The 18278-nt window shown below is 42.7% G+C and overlaps 1 protein-coding gene across 3 annotated transcripts in view; it reads right to left on the bottom strand.

The window, feature by feature from the left end:
• LOC117970911 (inactive carboxypeptidase-like protein X2) overlaps window positions 1-18278 on the bottom strand; it is a 70717-nt gene that overhangs the window by 20678 nt on the left and 31761 nt on the right. For 2 of the 3 annotated variants that reach the window (XM_059008758.1, XM_059008759.1), the window contains exons 5-11: window positions 17846-17944; window positions 12777-12857; window positions 12140-12208; window positions 11687-11737; window positions 3167-3238; window positions 457-566; window positions 139-290 (exon numbers count right to left, since the gene is read on the bottom strand). In XM_059008758.1, coding sequence (XP_058864741.1) covers window positions 139-290; window positions 457-566; window positions 3167-3238; window positions 11687-11737; window positions 12140-12208; window positions 12777-12857; window positions 17846-17944 — 634 coding nt within the window. The remainder of the gene's footprint in view (window positions 1-138; window positions 291-456; window positions 567-3166; window positions 3239-11686; window positions 11738-12139; window positions 12209-12776; window positions 12858-17845; window positions 17945-18278) is intronic. The other variant, XM_059008761.1, reaches the window with a different exon arrangement.

Here is an 18278-nt window from a genome sequence, read left to right as displayed (position 1 = left end):
ATACTTGTTTGCTAATGGTCCTGTTATTAGTTTCTTCAGGGTAATCCACAATCAACCACTGGAAACTGGGTCTTCCAGTTGTCTGGCCTAAACATCAGAAAGACATTTAGAATCCTAAGATTGTCCAGTGATACTTACTGTGTCTGAGAGTCTTTGCCCTGAGTGATCACTCCAGTGAATTTGGTGTTCCTCCTCGTGTCCACCTCAAACCAGTGCTGTGTTTCCTCACTGTCAGCACACCAGGCCCCATCATAGTAATCTTCTTCCTCTTTGCCAGCCTGAAAAGTTGACTTCATTTACCATGAAATCATTAAGCAGATGAGAGATTAAGATGGTGACCTAGTCCTCAGCTCCATGCAGTGAGCGGTATGGAGTATGTACTGTATGGTAGTATCTTCTGCAGCTAGACCTAGGGATGTCAGATTTAAAACTCGCTCAATCCAACCTGTGCCATACCTGCATATTTAGCCTGCCACGCTGTGGACCCAGGCCGTGCCGTAACATCGAGGAGGCCAGCAGCTGGTCATCTTCCACGCGGTGGGACTCCAAGCCAAGGGGCGGGCATTCTGGGGCAAACAGTTATCAGTCAGAATCATAATCCTTTCTTTACTGAACACTGTTGAATATGCTGGCTCTCTGATTCCCAGTACTGCATTGTCTACAGTTACATTCATTTGTAGTCCACCTCAGTAACACCTCCGTGTAGAACTAAATACACCACCAGTGGAATGCAAAGTGTGGTCTTACAATGGTGTCTGTGGCTCACCTGCACTCATCTCTTCCCATTAGCTCCTTTAAGAGAAACACCTTTAGAAGAGGACCAAGAGAAATCATAGCAATGTGTATATCTGCACATCCTGCCAGAGTGTGTTCTGTGTGGAGTCAGATCTTCTTATTCACTCTAAACAAAAGTCACCTGCATCTTCTCTGCACTATTCAATAACAACCTACAGCTCTGAATGACTTTAGATTAGCAGGCTTCCTCCAATGTCTAGCAATCTTCTTAACCAGAAAACAGAAGCAGCAAATGTATCCAAGCTGCAGAGGCCTGGTGGAGGGCATTCAGCTCATGCACCTGATTCAGTAACTGTGACGAGATGAGGTGAACAACCCCAGGGGATTTTCCATCTCTGTGGGATCTCCATAGCCTGTGGGATCACAAAGGCCAACGAGGTGCAACCTAAGGGGCCCCAGCCAAGATCACAACTCAGCGAAACCTGGATTGAAACTATCAGGATTAGGGCTGCATTATTCACCCTACATTCCTTGCAGTAGTGCCCTTACCACTTAGAAACCAGACCATTCTGCATAGCATTAAGAACTCAGTACTGGAGATCTGAGTCAACAAATTGAATACAGCATAGTAGTGAGAAATAACAGAACTGGGGATCTGAGGGCTAGGAAATCTAACCCAGAAAATAGAAACGAGTCCAGGGAATCCATGAACCAGCATCTTGATACAGTAATAGAGCATTACTGTATTTGCAGGCAATCTGTGAGGCAGCCAGGTCAGTATAATGGGGGTCTGAGAGCCAGCAAGTTTTAGTTGAGCACGCTTCATCTGATCTGGTTGTAATTTGTTGTTTTTGGAATGTTGCACAAGCAAGAGCTAACGCCAGAAATAACAGCACCACATCCAAGGGTCTAGGTGCAGTATTGACTTTGGATACTTTTTGTAATTTTATGCAAGCTTTCTCTTTCCTAGGAACAACAAAAGACATGCTTTCTCTCTGCGGATGGATTAGGGAGTGTCTGTACCTACCATGCTGTCTGGTAACAAGTTTTTCTTTGTAATTATCCCAAAAAAGTGCAAAACCAACCAGAGAAAGTTGAATGAATCAGTAGAATAAAAGCTGTAGTTCACTACTTCCTATCAGCGCACTATCCTTATAATTATAACTTTGAAACATCCACAACACTATAGAGCAGCCCTCCATGTTGGTCTGACCCCTGACCGGTTGGTGAGATGAGGTTAAGGTTGTTGGTCTGACCCCTGTCCCCTGTTGGTGAGATGAGGTTAAGGTCGTTGGTCTGACCCCTGACCGGTTGGTGAGATGAGGTTAAGGTTGTTGGTCTGACCCCTGTCCCCTGTTGGTGAGATGAGGTTAAGGTCGTTGGTCTGACCCCTGACCGGTTGGTGAGATGAGGTTAAGGTCGTTGGTCTGACCCCTGACCGCTGTTGGTGAGATGAGGTTAAGGTCGTTGGTCTGACCCCTGACCGGTTGGTGAGATGAGGTTAAGGTCGTTGGTCTGACCCCTGACCGGTTGGTGAGATGAGGTTAAGGTGTTACAGAACACTGCAGTGTTTACAAGAAACATGTTGCGTTACCTTTGCTGTGTCCCATATTGTCTGTAGCGCAACAATATATTTTGAAACATATTGCCAACTGTTTTGACATTTTTAATTACACATCATGGGTCATAAATAACTTGAATAATACATTTCTCAACTTGTACTCAGCAGTGCTATTCAGGAGAAAGAGAATTACACTGGATACACTGTGAAGCAAAATTATCTTTCTCCGAGCAAATGTTCCTGAAAGGTCTCTGTCCTGATACAAGATGGCAAGATAAGGGAAAGGTTTCCATACACAAGTGTGGCAGGATAGCTTGGGTAGATGACGTCAGACCAGAAATGAAACCATAACAGGCAAGTAATGCAGTGCGAGACGCAAACACGCTCATTTCTTTAGTAAATAGAAAGGTTGAACAAAAACACAAACACTGATACAAAGCAAATGGCATGATGGCCAAAACAAACAAACAGAACACGGAACAAACAAACAAGTATCGTGCTGGTTTAAAACCAGCAATCGTAGCAATTGTTTATATTTAGTTTTAGTTTTACTTTTACTCCTCCTCACGACTCACGTTCCGTCTCTGAACACACCAACCACTTTCTCACCCGTGATCACCCTATTTATACACCTGTGGCTGGAGCCTTAATTAATCATTTAATCATTTATTCAATTCACGGGTCCAGTCACATTACCATGTGTTTACACCACTATTCCACACACACACAAACCCACATCCCCGTGCTCACATACTATACATTAACTCCCCTGTGATACATAACCCCAACTATACAAAATAAACAAAAAATACACCCAGGGGTGGGGGTACCCCATCACAACAAGTCAGTTAGGTTTGTTAAGAGCCTTACTCTGTGGTGTACTGTAGAGTGGATCCACTGGCTCTGGCTCGTTCTCCTCCTTTTTCTCTTTCTTTGGTTTGGCTGTTTGAACAACAAGAAGGGAAAGGCACAGTCAGCTATGGCACTGCATTGGGAGTAGGAACCTTCTATGGGTGTAACGATGCATTGTGTATCGATGAATCCTGATACATTCTTTACATACTCCGTCTCATAATAGAGGTATGTACTGTTTATATCGTGATACAAGACCAAAAGCAGAGCATGTTGTAGTTCACCAAGTGGTTCTTGTATAAAGAAGTGTGTTTTATAGTTGGTATTAATGCACAGTTTCCCTAACTGATTTTTTTTTGTCTTTTAACAAAATAGCACTTCATTAAATGATCATTTGATCTTATTATGCATCATCAAGTAGCCAATCAGGCAATCACTTGTATTGTGATATACAGTGCCAATATTAAGTATTCACCCCCCTTGGACATTTTAACAGTTTGTTGTGTTACAACCTGAAATCTTGATGCATTTAAATGTTTTTTTTTTCCCTTTGATTTACACAACCTACTCAACACTTTCAATGTGTGAAAAAATGGGGGGGGGGGGGGGGGGGTGAAAAAAAAAAATCAATTAAAAACAAAAACCTGAAAAGACTTCTTTAGATACGTATTCACCCCCTTTGCTATGACACTCCTAAATAAGCTCAGGTGCAACCAATTGCTTTCAGAATTCACACAATAAGTTAAATGGAGTCCATCTGTGTGCAATAAAAGTGGTTCACATGATTTCAGATTAAATACGCCTGTCTCTGTGAGGTCCCACAGTTGGGTAGTGCATTCAAAGCAAAGGTACTACCATGAAGACGAAGGAGCTTTCAAAACAACTTTGGGATAAAGTTGTAGAAAGGCACAGATCAGGGGAGGGGTATAAAAAGATTTCAAAGGCATTGAATATCCCTTGGAGCACAGTCAAGTTGATCATTAAGAAGTGGAAGGTATACAGCACCACCCAGAATCTGCTTAGATCAGGCCATCCTCCCAAACTGAGCAGCCGGGTAAGAAGGGCATTGGTCAGATAAGCCAGCAAGAGGACAATAACAACTCTGAAAGACAGCGTTCCATGGCTGAGATGGAGGAAACTGTCCATGTGTCAACAATAGCTCAGGTACTCCACAAATCTGGCCTGTATGGAAGAGTGGCAAGAAGGAAGCCATTTCTGAAAAAAGTCCATGTAAAACCCCGCTTGGAATTTGCAAAAAGGCACGTGAGAGACTCTGAAAAGATGTGGCAAAAGATTCTGTGGTCCAATGAAACAAAAAAGGAACTATTTGGCTAAATGCAAAGCGTTATGTCTGGCGCAACCACAACACAGTACATCACCCAGGTAACACCATCCCTAGAACATAAGAACATAAGAACATAAGAAAGTTTACAAACGAGAGGAGGCCATTCAGCCCATCTTGCTCGTTTGGTTGTTAGTAGCTTATTGATCCCAGGATCTCATCAAGCAGCTTCTTGAAGGATCCCAGGGTGTCAGCTTCAACAACATTACTGGGGAGTTGGTTCCAGACCCTCACAATTCTCTGTGTAAAAAAGTGCCTCCTATTTTCTGTTCTGAATGCCCCTTTATCTAATATCCATTTGTGACCCCTGGTCCGTGCTTCTTTTTTCAGGTCAAAGAAGTCCCCTGGGTCGACATTGTCTATACCTGTTAGGATTTTGAATGTCTGAATCAGATCGCCGCGTAGTCTTCTTTGTTCAAGACTGAATAGATTCAATTCTTTTAGCCTGTCTGCATACGACATACCTTTTAAACCCGGGATAATTCTGGTTGCTCTTCTTTGCACTCTTTCTAGAGCAGCAATATCCTTTTTGTAACGAGGTGACCAGAACTGAACACAATATTCTAGGTAAGGTCTTACTAATGCATTGTGAAGTTTTAACATTACTTCCCTTGATTTAAATTCAACACTCCTCACAATATATCCGAGCATCTTGTTGGCCTTTTTTATAGCTTCCCCACATTGTCTAGATGAAGACATTTCTGAGTCAACATAAACACCTAGGTCTTTTTCATAGTTCCCTTCTTCAATTTCACTATCTCCATATGATATTTATAATGCACATTTTTATTGCCTGCATGCAATACTTTACACTTTTCTCTATTGAATGTAATTTGCCATGTGTCTGCCCAGTTCTGAATGCTGTCTAGATCATTTTGAATGACCTTTGCTGCTGCAACAGTGTTTGCCACTCCTCCTATTTTTGTGTTGTCTGCAAATTTAACGAGTTTGCTTACTATACCAGAATCTAAATCATTAATGTAGATTAGGAATAGCAGAGGACCTAATACTGATCCGTGTGGCACACCACTGGTTACCTCGCTCCATTTTGAGGTTTCTCCTCTAATCAGTACTTTCTGTTCTCTACATGTTAACCACTCCCTAATCCATGTGCATGCATTTCCTTGAATCCCTACTGTGTTTAGTTTGAGAATTAATCTTGTATGTGGGACTTTGTCAAAAGCTTTCTGGAAATTTAAATAAACCATGTTGTATGCTTTGCAATTATCCATTTTCAATGTTGCATCCTCAAAAAAGTCAAGTAGGTTAGTTAGACACGATCTCCCTTTCCTAAAACCATGTTGACTGTCTCCCAGGATATTGTTACCATATAGGTAATTTTCCATTCTGGATCTTATTATAGTTTCCATAATAGAAGTCAGGCTTATTGGTCTGTAGTTACCTGGTTCGGTTTTGTCTCCCTTTTTGTGGATCGGTATTACGTTTGCTATTTTCCAGTCTGTGTCAAGAGACTGTTGCATGATCTTGGTTAGTGGTTTGTAAATAACTTCTTTCATTTCTTTGAGTACTATTGGGAGGATCTCATCCGACCCAGGGGATTTGTTTATTTTAAGAGCTCCTAGTCCCTTTAACACTTCTGCCTCTGTTATGCTAAAGTTATTTAAAATTGGATAGGAACAGGTTGACATGTGGGGCATGTTGTCCGTGTCCTCCTTTGTAAAAACCTGTGAAAAGTAATCATTTAATATATTTGCTATTTTTTTTCTTCATCTATGATTTTGCCATTTGTGTCTCTTAGACATTTAACCTCCTCTTTGAATGTTCTCTTGCTGTTATAATATTGGAAAAACATTTTGGAATTGGTTTTAGCCCCTTTAGCAATATTGATTTATATCTCTTTCTAACTTCCTTTTTGACTTGTGTTTGCAGTTCCAAGTACTCTTTCTGTGTACTTTGTTTTTGGTCCCTTTTACACGCTCTGTAAAGTGCCTTTTTTCGCTGAATTTTTTTTTTAATTGATCTATTAAACCATTTTGGCCATTTTGTTTTAGATTTAGATTTATGGTAAAGGAATACTGCAACTACCAGTCTCCGCTCTAACCGAGGAGTTTAAGTGCGCCAAGGTCAGACTGGAAATGACATTAGTAGAGTCACGCAACAAATGCGTAAGGGAGGCAGCACCTGTGTTGAAAACTGGAAGAAAGTGGGCGGCAAAGAAAGCTGTGGAAGATGCAAAGGCTGCCCTTTGAATTAGTGATATCATGGGGCAAGTTCAGCATGGAAGAGGGGGTCTTGGTCTCAGTTCAGCTCCTCCTACATGGCACAAGGCAGCCCCAGCTCAAAGGAGGAAGCTGGTAGTCAACGAGGTGCAAAAGCAGGAGGAGAGGATGAGGTGTATAAAGGCCATTTCCCAGGCCAAGCAGGGAGAATGGATGAAATGGGAGAGTGTGGAACAACGCAAGATTGGCTGGTAAGACCTATGGTCAATGGAACACAGCAGGATCAGTTTCCTCATCAGGTCAACATATGATGTTCTCCCATCACCACAGAACCTAAACCTCTGGGTAGGAGAGGATCCCTCATGTCCTTTGTGTTCATCACCTGCAACATTAAGGCACATTTTGACAGGATGTAAGGTGGCTCTTAGCCAAGGACGGTTTACTTGGCGCAATGACAGGTGCTGCGATGTTTGGCCTTAGCACTGGAAGACAAGCGTAACATGACCAATAAGTTGCCACCTGTTCCATCAAAACATTACACACAAATAATAATAATAATAATAATAATAATAATAATAACAATAATAATAATAATAAAGACAACATTCCTCCGCCCAGGAGAGCAACCACCAAGAAAAGGTGTTAAAACCAATCCTCGCCCAGGACAACTGGAAGCTGCTAGAGACTGGAAAATGCTGGCAGATGTTGGTCAACGGCTTATTTTTCCACCTGAGATTGCCACCACTAACCTTCGACCAGATATTGTCTTGTGGTCTGGATCAGCACGCCTTGTTCACCTGGTAGAGTTAACAGTGCCATGGGAGGATGTTGTAGATGAGGCGTATAAGAGGAAGAAACTGCGGTATGCTCAACTAGCCACTGAAGAGGAACAGCGAGGATGGAGAGTCCGGGTTTACCCAGTGGAAGTGGGTTGTCGAGGATTTGTGGCACACTCTACAACCCGGTTTCTCAGAGACGTCGGATTCAGTGGCCAAGAGTTGCGTCGCACAGTGAAGATCTTATCTGAAGCAGCAGAGAGGAGCAGCAACTGGCTGTGGTTGAGACGGAAAGATTCTGGCTGGGGATGTCAAGCACAATAGAAAGAAAAAACGCTGATGTACAGGTAAGTAAGCTGGGCTGAGTTGAGTGGGGGACGGAGGGGGGTGATGCTGGGACGCCAGAATCACCGTCGAGCCCTCTTGAGGTGTCGTGGGCTAGTCGACGAAACACTGAGTATGGAAGGTGCCCACTTGAAGACCCCAGAGATGTACCCTACTTAGCTCAATCCAGACGGTTGTCATGCTGATGCGCTGGGGAGGCCGCACTGTGGTTGATCCCCGGAGCCAGTATCGCAGCCGTTGTGTGTGCTGATGCGCCAGGGAGGCAAAATAAGCTGATCCCTAGAGCCAACATTACACTTCAGCCATTAACACCAGACAGAAGGATATCTACATCATCATATGGAAGGAAACGTAAATGGATGGAGACACATGTGGATCACATTAGTTTACTGTAAAGCTACGTCTTGTTTGATGCTTATCTTGGCGAGAGCCAAGTTCAAATCAGCATGAAGTTTTAACATCTACTCTCGTGTAATGGAAATCATGTCTACTTTTGGGATGTAATTGTTTTACCCCTCTAGTACTACATTTTTAAAAAACAGCCATCCTTTTTCTGTGGATGTTTTCTCTATTTTACTCCAATCTACTTCTGTTAGTCTCTGTTTCATACTTTACTAAAATTGTAAACCTTAGCTTTAGTCATTACTTTTGGGGTTTTAAAAAAAATATTTCAAATGACACCATGTTGTGGTCTGAGTTTGCCAATGGCTCTCTGACCTCTGTTTAAGTTATTCTGTCTTCATTATTTGCAAAGACTAAATCAAGGCATGCCTCCCCTCTAGTCGGTGCCTTGACAAATTGCGTTAAGAAGCAGTCATTTGTCATTTCCACCATTTCAATTTCGTCCGTCGTGCCCCCCATCGGGTTTTCCCATTTTATATGGGGGAAGTTGAAATCCCCCATTAGTATGGCTTCTCCTTTTCTACACACATTTCGAACATTGTATAACAGATTATTTTGCTCAGCATCTGAATTTGGCGGTCTATAGCATGCTCCTATTATTATGCCTTTTGAATTTGTGTCCATTATTCTGACCCATATTGATTCTGCATTGTTTTCTTTGTCCTGATTTAACACCTGGGCTTCAAGGCTATTTCTTATGTATAGCGCTACCCCTCCGCCTCTTCTGTCCTGCCTGTCTTTCCTATATAGTGTGTACCCACTAATATTATATTCGTCTCCATCACTCTCAGACAACCAAGTTTCTGTAACACCTATCACATAGTAGTTACTTGTTAGTGCAGTAGCTTCAAGTTCTAACAATTTTTTCTGAGACTTCTAGCATTAAGATAAATACATTTAATAGTTGTCTTACCTGAGTTGATGCCCTTGTTTTGATGTGGTCTCCCTTCTGTTTTTTTGTTTTCTCCCCCCTTCCTTTCTAGTTTAAATGCTTCTGGACCTCCTCAAGGATCCTTTCTCCGAGTAGATTGGTTCCCTTTCTGATTAAGTGCAGTCCGTCCCACCTGTATAGATAGTCCTTGTTGTAGAATGTGGTCCAATGTTCAAGAAAGGAGAAGCCTTCCTGAGTGCACCACAATTTCAGCCATGTATTTTGATTTTGTATTTCCAGCTGTCCATATGGTCCTTTGCAAGGCGCCGGCAGTACCCCAGAAAATACCGCAGTTTTGGTCTTGTCTTTTAATTTCCTTCCTAGCTCTCTGAATTTGTTTTGCAGGGATCTTGGTCTGTCTCTTCCAATGTTGTTTGTACCGATGTGGATGACTACTACCGGGTCGTCTCCTGTTCGTTCTAGGAGCCCATCCACGTTCTCAGTGATGTGCTTAACAGAGGCTCCTGGAAGGCAGCACACTATTGTAGTAAGGGGGTCCAAACTGCGAACTGAACTTGCTGTGTTTCTCAATATGGAGTCCCCAACAATCATGACCTCCCTTCTTTTTGCTGCCTGGCCAGCACTGTGTATAGGGTCTTGGATGTTGTTTCTTTCGTTCTCTTGATGTTTGTTTTGGTCATCTAAATGTTGAAGTGGCTCAAATGTGTTGGATGTCTGGATTTCTCGTGGTTGTGTTTGACGAAGTTTCTTTTTTTCCCTGCTTCTGCCTATCTGAACCCAGCTGTTTCGACTCTCTTCCATCTCCCTGGTGGCTTTCAGTCTGCTAGGGGTGCAGACTTCCATGAATTGTGGGTGTGTCAGCTCCTCAAGCTCCTGTTGCTGTCTCATTTCCTCCAGCTCCTTTTCTAGCAGGCTTAATCGCTGAAGCAAGTCCTGGATCATGCAGCACTTTACACAAACTTGGTTGAGCTCTGTGAAGCATGGTGGTGGTGGCAGCATCATGCTATGGGGATGCTTTTCATCGGCAGGGACTGGGAAGCTTGTCAGGATAGAGGGCAAAATGGATGGAGCTAAATACAGGCAAATCCCTGAGGAAAACCTGCTTCAGTCTGCAAAAAACCTAAGACTGGGACAGAGATTCACCTTCAGCAGGACAATGACCCCAAGCACACAGCCAAAGTGACACTGGAGTGGCTTAAAAACAAGAAAGTGAATGTCCTAGAGTGGTCCAGTCAAAGCCCGGGCTTGAATCCGATTGAGAGTCTGTGGCAAGACTTGAAGATTGCTGTCCACCAACGATCCCCATCCAACTTGACAGAGCTTGAACAATTTTGCCAAGAAGAATGGGTGAATATTGCAGAGTCCAGATGTGCAAACCTGGTAGAGACTTACCCCAAAAGACTCACAGCTGTAATTGCTGCCAAAGGTGGTTCTACCGAGTATTGACTTATGGGGGGGAAGGAGGTGAATACTTATCTAAACAAGACATTTCAGTTTTTTTATTTTTCATTAACTGTTGTTTCATAATAAAAATTCTCTTGCCTCTTCAAAGTGTTCCCATTTAAATGCATCAAGATTTCAGGTTGCAACACAACAAACTGGAAAACATCCAATACTTACAAAGGGCACTGTATACTGTATCGGGGCCAGCGTACTGCGGTACAGTATTATATTGTGACATTAGTGTTTGAAATATTCATGACTAGCAAAGTCTATGCCGTAACATGGGCCCAACCCGATATAAAGTACAGGTCCTAGCTAAGTTTCCAGGCAGTGTACTGTATGTACCTACACCTCCACTCTATCCCCCAGCACAGAGGAGAATACTATATTCCTTCAAATTTAACGCACCCTTGAATTTAAGACACAGCCCAAATTTACCAACCTCAATTTGAGGAAAGAATAAAACATCAAATAAATAGGCATTTACAAAGATACAACCTCAACCTCACTCACTTATGGCATCACGCATCTTGGCAACAGCAAGCACAACACAACACTTCACTACATCAGGCAACATGTAACCCAGAAACCACAACAGCAGTGATCGCAACAGTCAGAACGATATGCACACTACCAACTATCAGAACATAACATATGGATATGGAGATTACTTACACCTGTGTTTTTCTCCCAATTTGTAAACTGTGGTATTTCTTGGCATGTAGAAAAATACAGGAGTCTGATCAGCATCTCCGATCTATCCAAGCTGGTACTGGAAGCGAATGACTCTTTGAAAATGGCTGCCTGTGTGTCATGAATGATTAAAGATCAGGCAGTAACATTTTGGTTTGTTTTCTCTCAGCAGTAAGTCACGTTGCTGCTTGTGTATTCGGGCAGTGACGTCTTTGTTCGTCTTTTCTCGGCAGTCCGTCACGTTGCTGTTTAAGTACTCAGGTAATCACTGTACTGTACTGGAATTTAAGATGCAGGCTATTTTTGAGAAGCAAAACATGGTTCAGAAAATGCATCTTAAATTTGAAGGAATACAGTAATAGCCATCGTTGTTTGAACTGGCTCAATACTTCCTCCTCTTTCTGGCTTTTCTGACAGTTCACATCTGATCCCAGCTGTTGTTTTTATCATGTTTCTTACATTTACCTTTCTCCTCCTCTCTCCTTCTCTCCTCAGCTTCCTCCTCTTCCTTCTTTCCTGTGGGGTTAGGAGGAGGCAGAGCTTCATTATAGATCACAGATGTGTTGTTCTCTCATCCTCTCTTACAGTTTGGAAGCTGGACATCCAAAAGTTATTTGACTAAATGTTTGCCTTCCTTACTCAATGAAAGTGCAGTTAAAACAGTCAGCACAACTCATATCAGTCTATCTAAATACAGCACTGATATCAATTACTGTAGATTATTCAAATACAATTTTGGTGTTTTTTTACAGGCAGAAATACACTGAAAATAAAACTATATGCACTGTTACAGTTTTCATAACCAATGTGGTTTTGATAAATTAATGGATCCAATTCAGATATGTTTTCTTCATCCTCAGTGTTTTTTATTGCAAGCTATCATGGAACACAAGTTTTAAAATTCAGTGAGGTACGTACTGTCTCCATAGTCATACTCATCAAACCATGTGTCTTCCTCTGGAGGAGGGGTGGGTTCCTCACGTTCCACTGTGGAGAAAGGAAAACAAAATGTTGAAAACTACCTCCCAGTCCCTCAGCTCTAATCACTTTGCCATGTTACCTCCGTCCCTCAGCTCTGACTGCTAAGGCACTGCATCCCAGCCTTTAGCTCAAGGCCAAAGTGCCTCCTAGTCCCACTGCTCCAACTAGTTGGGCACACTGGGCCCTCCATGATCCTCAGATCTACTACCGTTAGTTTATAATAGTAAAAGCACAACAAAGTTTAATAAAGCATAGTAAAAGTAGGCCACACTGCCTCCCTCCCTCCCAGTCCCTCAGCTCTAACCACTAGGCCACACTGCTTGCCTTCTTTTCCCACAGCTCCAGCCACCAGACCATCCTACTTCAGATTCCCACATTTCTAACCACTAAGCCACACTGCTCCCTAGTCCCAGAGATCCAACCACTAGACCATCCTGCTTCTCACTGGACCACACATTTTTATAGTCTATCAACTCTATGTTCTCCCCTCTGCTTCCAGTGTCTCAGCTCTAATGTCTAGCCCCCTTCATCAGTTCTACAGGCTCCCTGTGTGGCTGGCACAGCTGCTGTGTACCTGTTGGGTAGAGTCTCCAGTCCTCAGTGTAGGGCTCATTGAAGTCCTCCTTTCCATCAGTAGGGGGCTCTGGAAGCTCATCTGTTAGGAGAAAATCACACACCGCACATTGACAACAGCATGGCATCCCTACTCAAATACCTATCCACTCATGGTGTACTGCTGACCAGCAATAGTTTGAAATTAATTGGAGCACACAATTACTGCTTTAGGTAATTGCACCCAACTGGCTAACAAAATTCAGCAATGATTTATAAATAAATATTCCTTATAGTTTTGAAAGAAGCACCTGTTATACTTTAAGTAATACAAATTATATCTTGTTCCATAGAGGTTAACTCACTCTTGCATGACCTACTTTCAGGTAGTCTGATACATTTGCACCTCCCAGGTTATTTAACTTCAGCAGTGCATTTTGGGGTCAAAGCACGAAACAGCTGGTTGACAATGACAGGAGGAGAGTGTTTTGATTTCATAAATGAAAGAATTTGGTGACGTTTCACAGGGGTAATGCGAACATTTTGCAAAACGAAAATCGTCAGTTTCTGCAAGTCAAATAGCATTGCTTCTGTGTGGATCTATCACTTACTGTCTCAGAAGATACATTATGCTTTGTTATCTGCAGCTTATCTGTTCACTGAGTGATAGAATTGTTTCCTTGCAGACAGATTTCCTTTTATAAGGACTCACTCCAGAGTGTTTGTAATAGTTTAGATGGGGGGGTAGAGTCGAGGAGGGAGCCAGCATGACAGTGAGTGAGTATGAATTTAGCGTTAGCCAAAGCAACTCAATTTAGAGCTTCCCAGTTGTGCCCTAATTTACCAGCATAGGTTATTTTATTGGGAATGACCAGTACAGTAACTGCAAGAAAGTGGAGGACAAGCAAAAATGGAGTGCAAGATTTTTATTTATAAGATAAAACATATTTTTTGTATTTACAACCAGAGATTATTTATATCTTCATTTTCCAGGGCATATTAGTTAACACCAACTACACAAATTATAGACTGCTTCAAATAGGCTACAATATGCCGACGGCATCGTTCATAAATCAGCATCACAGGTTTTAAAAGCACTAAAGGGAACCTAAGCAGAATAAAACAACCCAGATGTAGTAACATTAACGAATTGGAGACTCCATCAAGAAAAGTACTCAAATCAAAATAAACTGGAGGACCAACTAAACAGAAAACAAAACCTAGTGAGTCCTCAATCTCACCTCCAATGGACTTCAGATATCGAGAATCGGGAATGTATTCTATTGGCTAAATAATCCCATTCTCACAGCTAAGAACGAAACTGGATTTTCAACGTACAGGCTAAACAACCACACAGGAGCCATTCTAGAACCCCCCCCCCCCCACTACAGTCAGAGTCTGACGGATACCCGAAGAATGTAGCGGTAACACATGTGAGCTATAATCATTATATGCCGGATACACACCACTCCGCATATGCTAGAGTTTAAAAATGTCACTATAATAACTGTATGCCAGAAAATACTTTAAAATACAGTGTTACACGTCCCCACGTGTTGCTACAACTGTTTAAATAATGTACCTGTCATTTTTCTTTTCATTGTTAACATCCTGACAACTTTTTACACTTATAACTTTAAAGTCTGTTCCAAAGATCTTTTCAAAATGGCCTCTCTTTGGCACTGGGGTTTACAGTTAGGGTTAGGGTTAGGGTAGCAGCGCGTAGGGACGTGTAACGCTATATTTTAAAATGACAGGTATGTTATTTAAACAGTTGTAGCAACACATGGGGATGGGTAACGCTATATTTTTTCTGACCCCTGCAACTCTTTAATCCTGTTACATATGCACCTTATTACATTATAGAAGAGTGCTGCCATTCTGTTAGGATTATATATCTCTTTAATAAAAGAGAGGCAACTAGAATTGAAAAGGGGCTCAAGCACCTTAACAGCAAAGAAATAAAATAAAATACATTATAATTGGAATAGCAATTACTCAGAAGAATTTCAAACATCTTCAAAAAGGTAAGGGGGCTGTAAACAAACTTGAAATATAATTTCACGGGGCGTGTAAGGATAGGGCAGAAGAAGCAGAAAGGAGCAGTTAGTTGGACAGTGCGCCGGCTAGAAAGGACTGAACTTAGGATAGAGGAGCGGGCGAGGCCCTGACTCTAGTAGCAAACCAGCGGAGCTGGACGTGGAAACTAGGATAGAAAGTGGTCACTGACTGAGGACGACAATGCCGACATATCCCAGGAGCAGAGGACCCAGCAACCAAAACAGGATAGAAAGATGGTTGCTGACTGAGGGCAATGATGCCGACACATCCCAGGGGCAAAGGACCCAGAGACCGAAAACACATACGAGGGTTATGACTCGGGGAGCCGCCCCTCAAGAGGAAGTTAGTCTCCGTAAACCGGGACACGAAGGAGATAGAGAGAGGTACCCAGCATCTGTAAAGGGGCACTCATTAAACCCCTGATTGGCCGAGACTTCACGCTGCCCAGGACAAAGCATGGAGGTTAGTATGGGACTCGAGCACTGACAGCAGCCACGTCCTGAAAGAAAGGCAGAATACAGAACAGATCTTCGAGGTGAGGTAAGATAAGTGCAGGAGCTGTGAAAGGACAGAGTGTGGCCTGGGGTTCATTCTGAATCGCATGGTGAGAACCCCCCTAAAGATAAGGCAGGATGATGCCTAGCCCTGAGGTCGGGGAAGTGAGACTCACTTGCCCCCCAAAGGATGGACCCCCGGCACCTCACGAAATCCCCCACACCGTGAGACAAACAAAAGACAGCACATGCCAACGCATAATATAAACAAAAGACCAGAAGGACAAAACGGGACTGTGACAGGGTCTTCCTCGTGTCACGCGTGTGGGTAGCCGCTGTTCAAGCATACAGAGAGACAGTGGTGGTGGTGTTGAAAACGCCGGCACAGGCGCGCAGGTTTTATTCACAAACAAACAAACACAAACCGAAAGTAAAATAAAGATGGTCATGTGACGTTACCAGCGATGGTAACGCACAGAGGACCAGTACATCAAGCTGTACAACAAGTGCAAAATAAAACACACTCCCACAAACTATAAATCAAAGGTGCCGTGAAAACGGCAGGCCTTGCAGCAGCCCTGAGCCATCTCCCGCGGATGTTTTTAACCTGACGGACACTCGATCAAGACCCGCCCACCTGCTGATTGAGGTCCAGCCCAGCCAATCACCTGCTGCCCTTCCCCTCAACCAAGCCTAGCAGGCAGCAAGTCTCCATCGAGCGTCCGTCTGTAAACAATGATTCAATTAAACAAATCAGCTCCCAAAATGACACAAAATAAACCCATTCCACATACAAATTATATAACCAACACTAAATACACACGTGCAGGGCACTCGCCCTGCTACAGGGACAAACAGAGGGATGGTTAGTGATTTAGTAGGATGTGACTATGTGTATACCTGCCGCTCAGTGGAGAGGAAAAAAACCCTTGAGACTGATTAGGGGAAAACCTCTGGTGGCCCCGGCAGACAGGAAGCCCCCACTCCGGGCATACTAGCAATTTTAAAATGAGTAGCAACTATATCAGAGGAGGATTAATGAACGTAAGAATCCACCGCAGAAGATGACCAGCTCCCCACATTCATTATCCAGCTGCGATTGATGTTGGCCCTCGCGGTGGAGGTGGCTGTGCCTATACAGAATGATGGGGGGGTAGAGTCGAGGCCTGCTCTGGAGGCGAGGGTGGAGAGGTGGGTTGTGGACCAGTGATGAGTGATGATGGGAGCGAGAGGAATCAATGAACAGAGGGTCTTTAAAAGGTTGAACGTAGCTGATGGAGGTCCACAGCAGGATCTTCTGATGGAACGGTAATTGTGCTGGCTCTGTGGGAGCGGGGGAGGGGCATCTGATTGCAGGCGAGGAGTAAAGAGAGATTCCACAGACAAAGCTTTGTGGTGGATTTAATAGAGTTAAAGTAAGGCAATCACTGACAACAGGAATGTCGATGTCTTGTCGAAGGAGCTTTGAAAGTTTAGCGGAGGACCAGTCTTTCTGATAAAGTTGAGTAATGGAGCTGTGAGTAATGAAGCTGTGCTTTGGACGGCGCTGTTACGGGCTGGAGACTGGATAGAGCAGGAAAGACTAACGTTGGAGCTCCTGGAGCCGAAAAGAGAAGCTGAATGAAAAGAAGAATCACCTGAGCAGGTAGGAAAATGATTGATAATATATTGGCAGCCCTGCGCAGAGAAGTGACCTGCAGTGAAAGGAGCGAGGCAATGAAATTTAGATATTAGCGATGAGGCACGAAATGACAGCGTCTGAACATTTGCTACAAAATGAAACACTAGACAGTGAAGGTGCAAGTGATCAGGGCTTAAATAGAAAACAGATACTAATTAACAGGAAATTAGAAGCCCCCAGCTCCACGCCCCCTGAACTACGCAAGCTAACATTTAAACATTGCACTACAATCGCTATAAAAAAGAAAAAAACTAAATGTAACCAAACTATAAATCAGAATTTGCTGTGAGAGCTCCAAATGCCTTTTTCATACTTTCTGTGTTGCTCTCAATGTTCGGTTATTATTGTTTCTCTAAATCTGCCTATACTCTTTGAGCTTTGAGCTTGTCTGGAGATTCCTAAGTGCCGGAACGGAACCCCCTTACTCATTCTATTCAAATCATGAGACAATATGATTTTTCAACTCTGCCAGCCCCACAGATAAATATAAAGACAAAGCTGAAAGTCACACTGTCACATGATTTAAATGGAATGTTGAAGGTTGTTCCATCCTGGCACTTTACAGACAAGTTTGAAGCGAGGCAGATTTAGAGAAAAATTATAATAACTGAATTTTGGAGCAACAAAACCAAGAGCTACTCAAATGATAGCAAACATCATAAAATAATAAAGGAAATATTAAAAAGCAACAAAAACAGCTTTTGAAGCTAATTTGATGGCTCATCTGTGATTTTGTAGCATTTTTAATGAAATGGTTAATGACAATAAAGCAAAAGCTTTTTAAATCTGTTTATAGGGTGTTAGAATACATTTTTTTATTGTGAAAAAGAGAAATTAATGCATAACGTTACTCACATTTTATATCCCAATAGTCATCATCGTCTTCTCTCCTCTCTTCTCTCTCTTGTTCAATAGCAGTTGTTACAGGGATCTCTGGTGGTGGGTAAATATCAACTTAAAAAAAGGAGAAAAATAAAGTTGGAGTTCTATTCACAAAACAAAAATGGTACGGCTGACAGGCTATCAATCAAAAATAGTTTTTTTCGTAACTAAAATCGAAGAGCAGAATTATTGTGACGATAAAGCATCAACATGACTAGACACAACACACACAGAGTTTCTTTAAAAAAATTGGGTTTTGAAATGTTTAATCCGTAACCTATCCATGGGTCCTGTGGACCCAGAGCACTTTAAAATGCCCACTGCTCTTCTGCTACCCTCAGCCACTCACTGTGCCCTCGTAGTAGTTTCATGTGAAGTCAGCTCCAGCTGTATGGTGGCGTTCTTG

This window comes from Acipenser ruthenus, chromosome 37, assembly GCF_902713425.1.
Source record: "Acipenser ruthenus chromosome 37, fAciRut3.2 maternal haplotype, whole genome shotgun sequence".
In the NCBI taxonomy this organism is placed as follows: domain Eukaryota; kingdom Metazoa; phylum Chordata; class Actinopteri; order Acipenseriformes; family Acipenseridae; genus Acipenser; species Acipenser ruthenus.
Note: the sequence above shows the minus strand (reverse complement) of the source record. Positions and strands in the feature narration are given on the sequence as shown.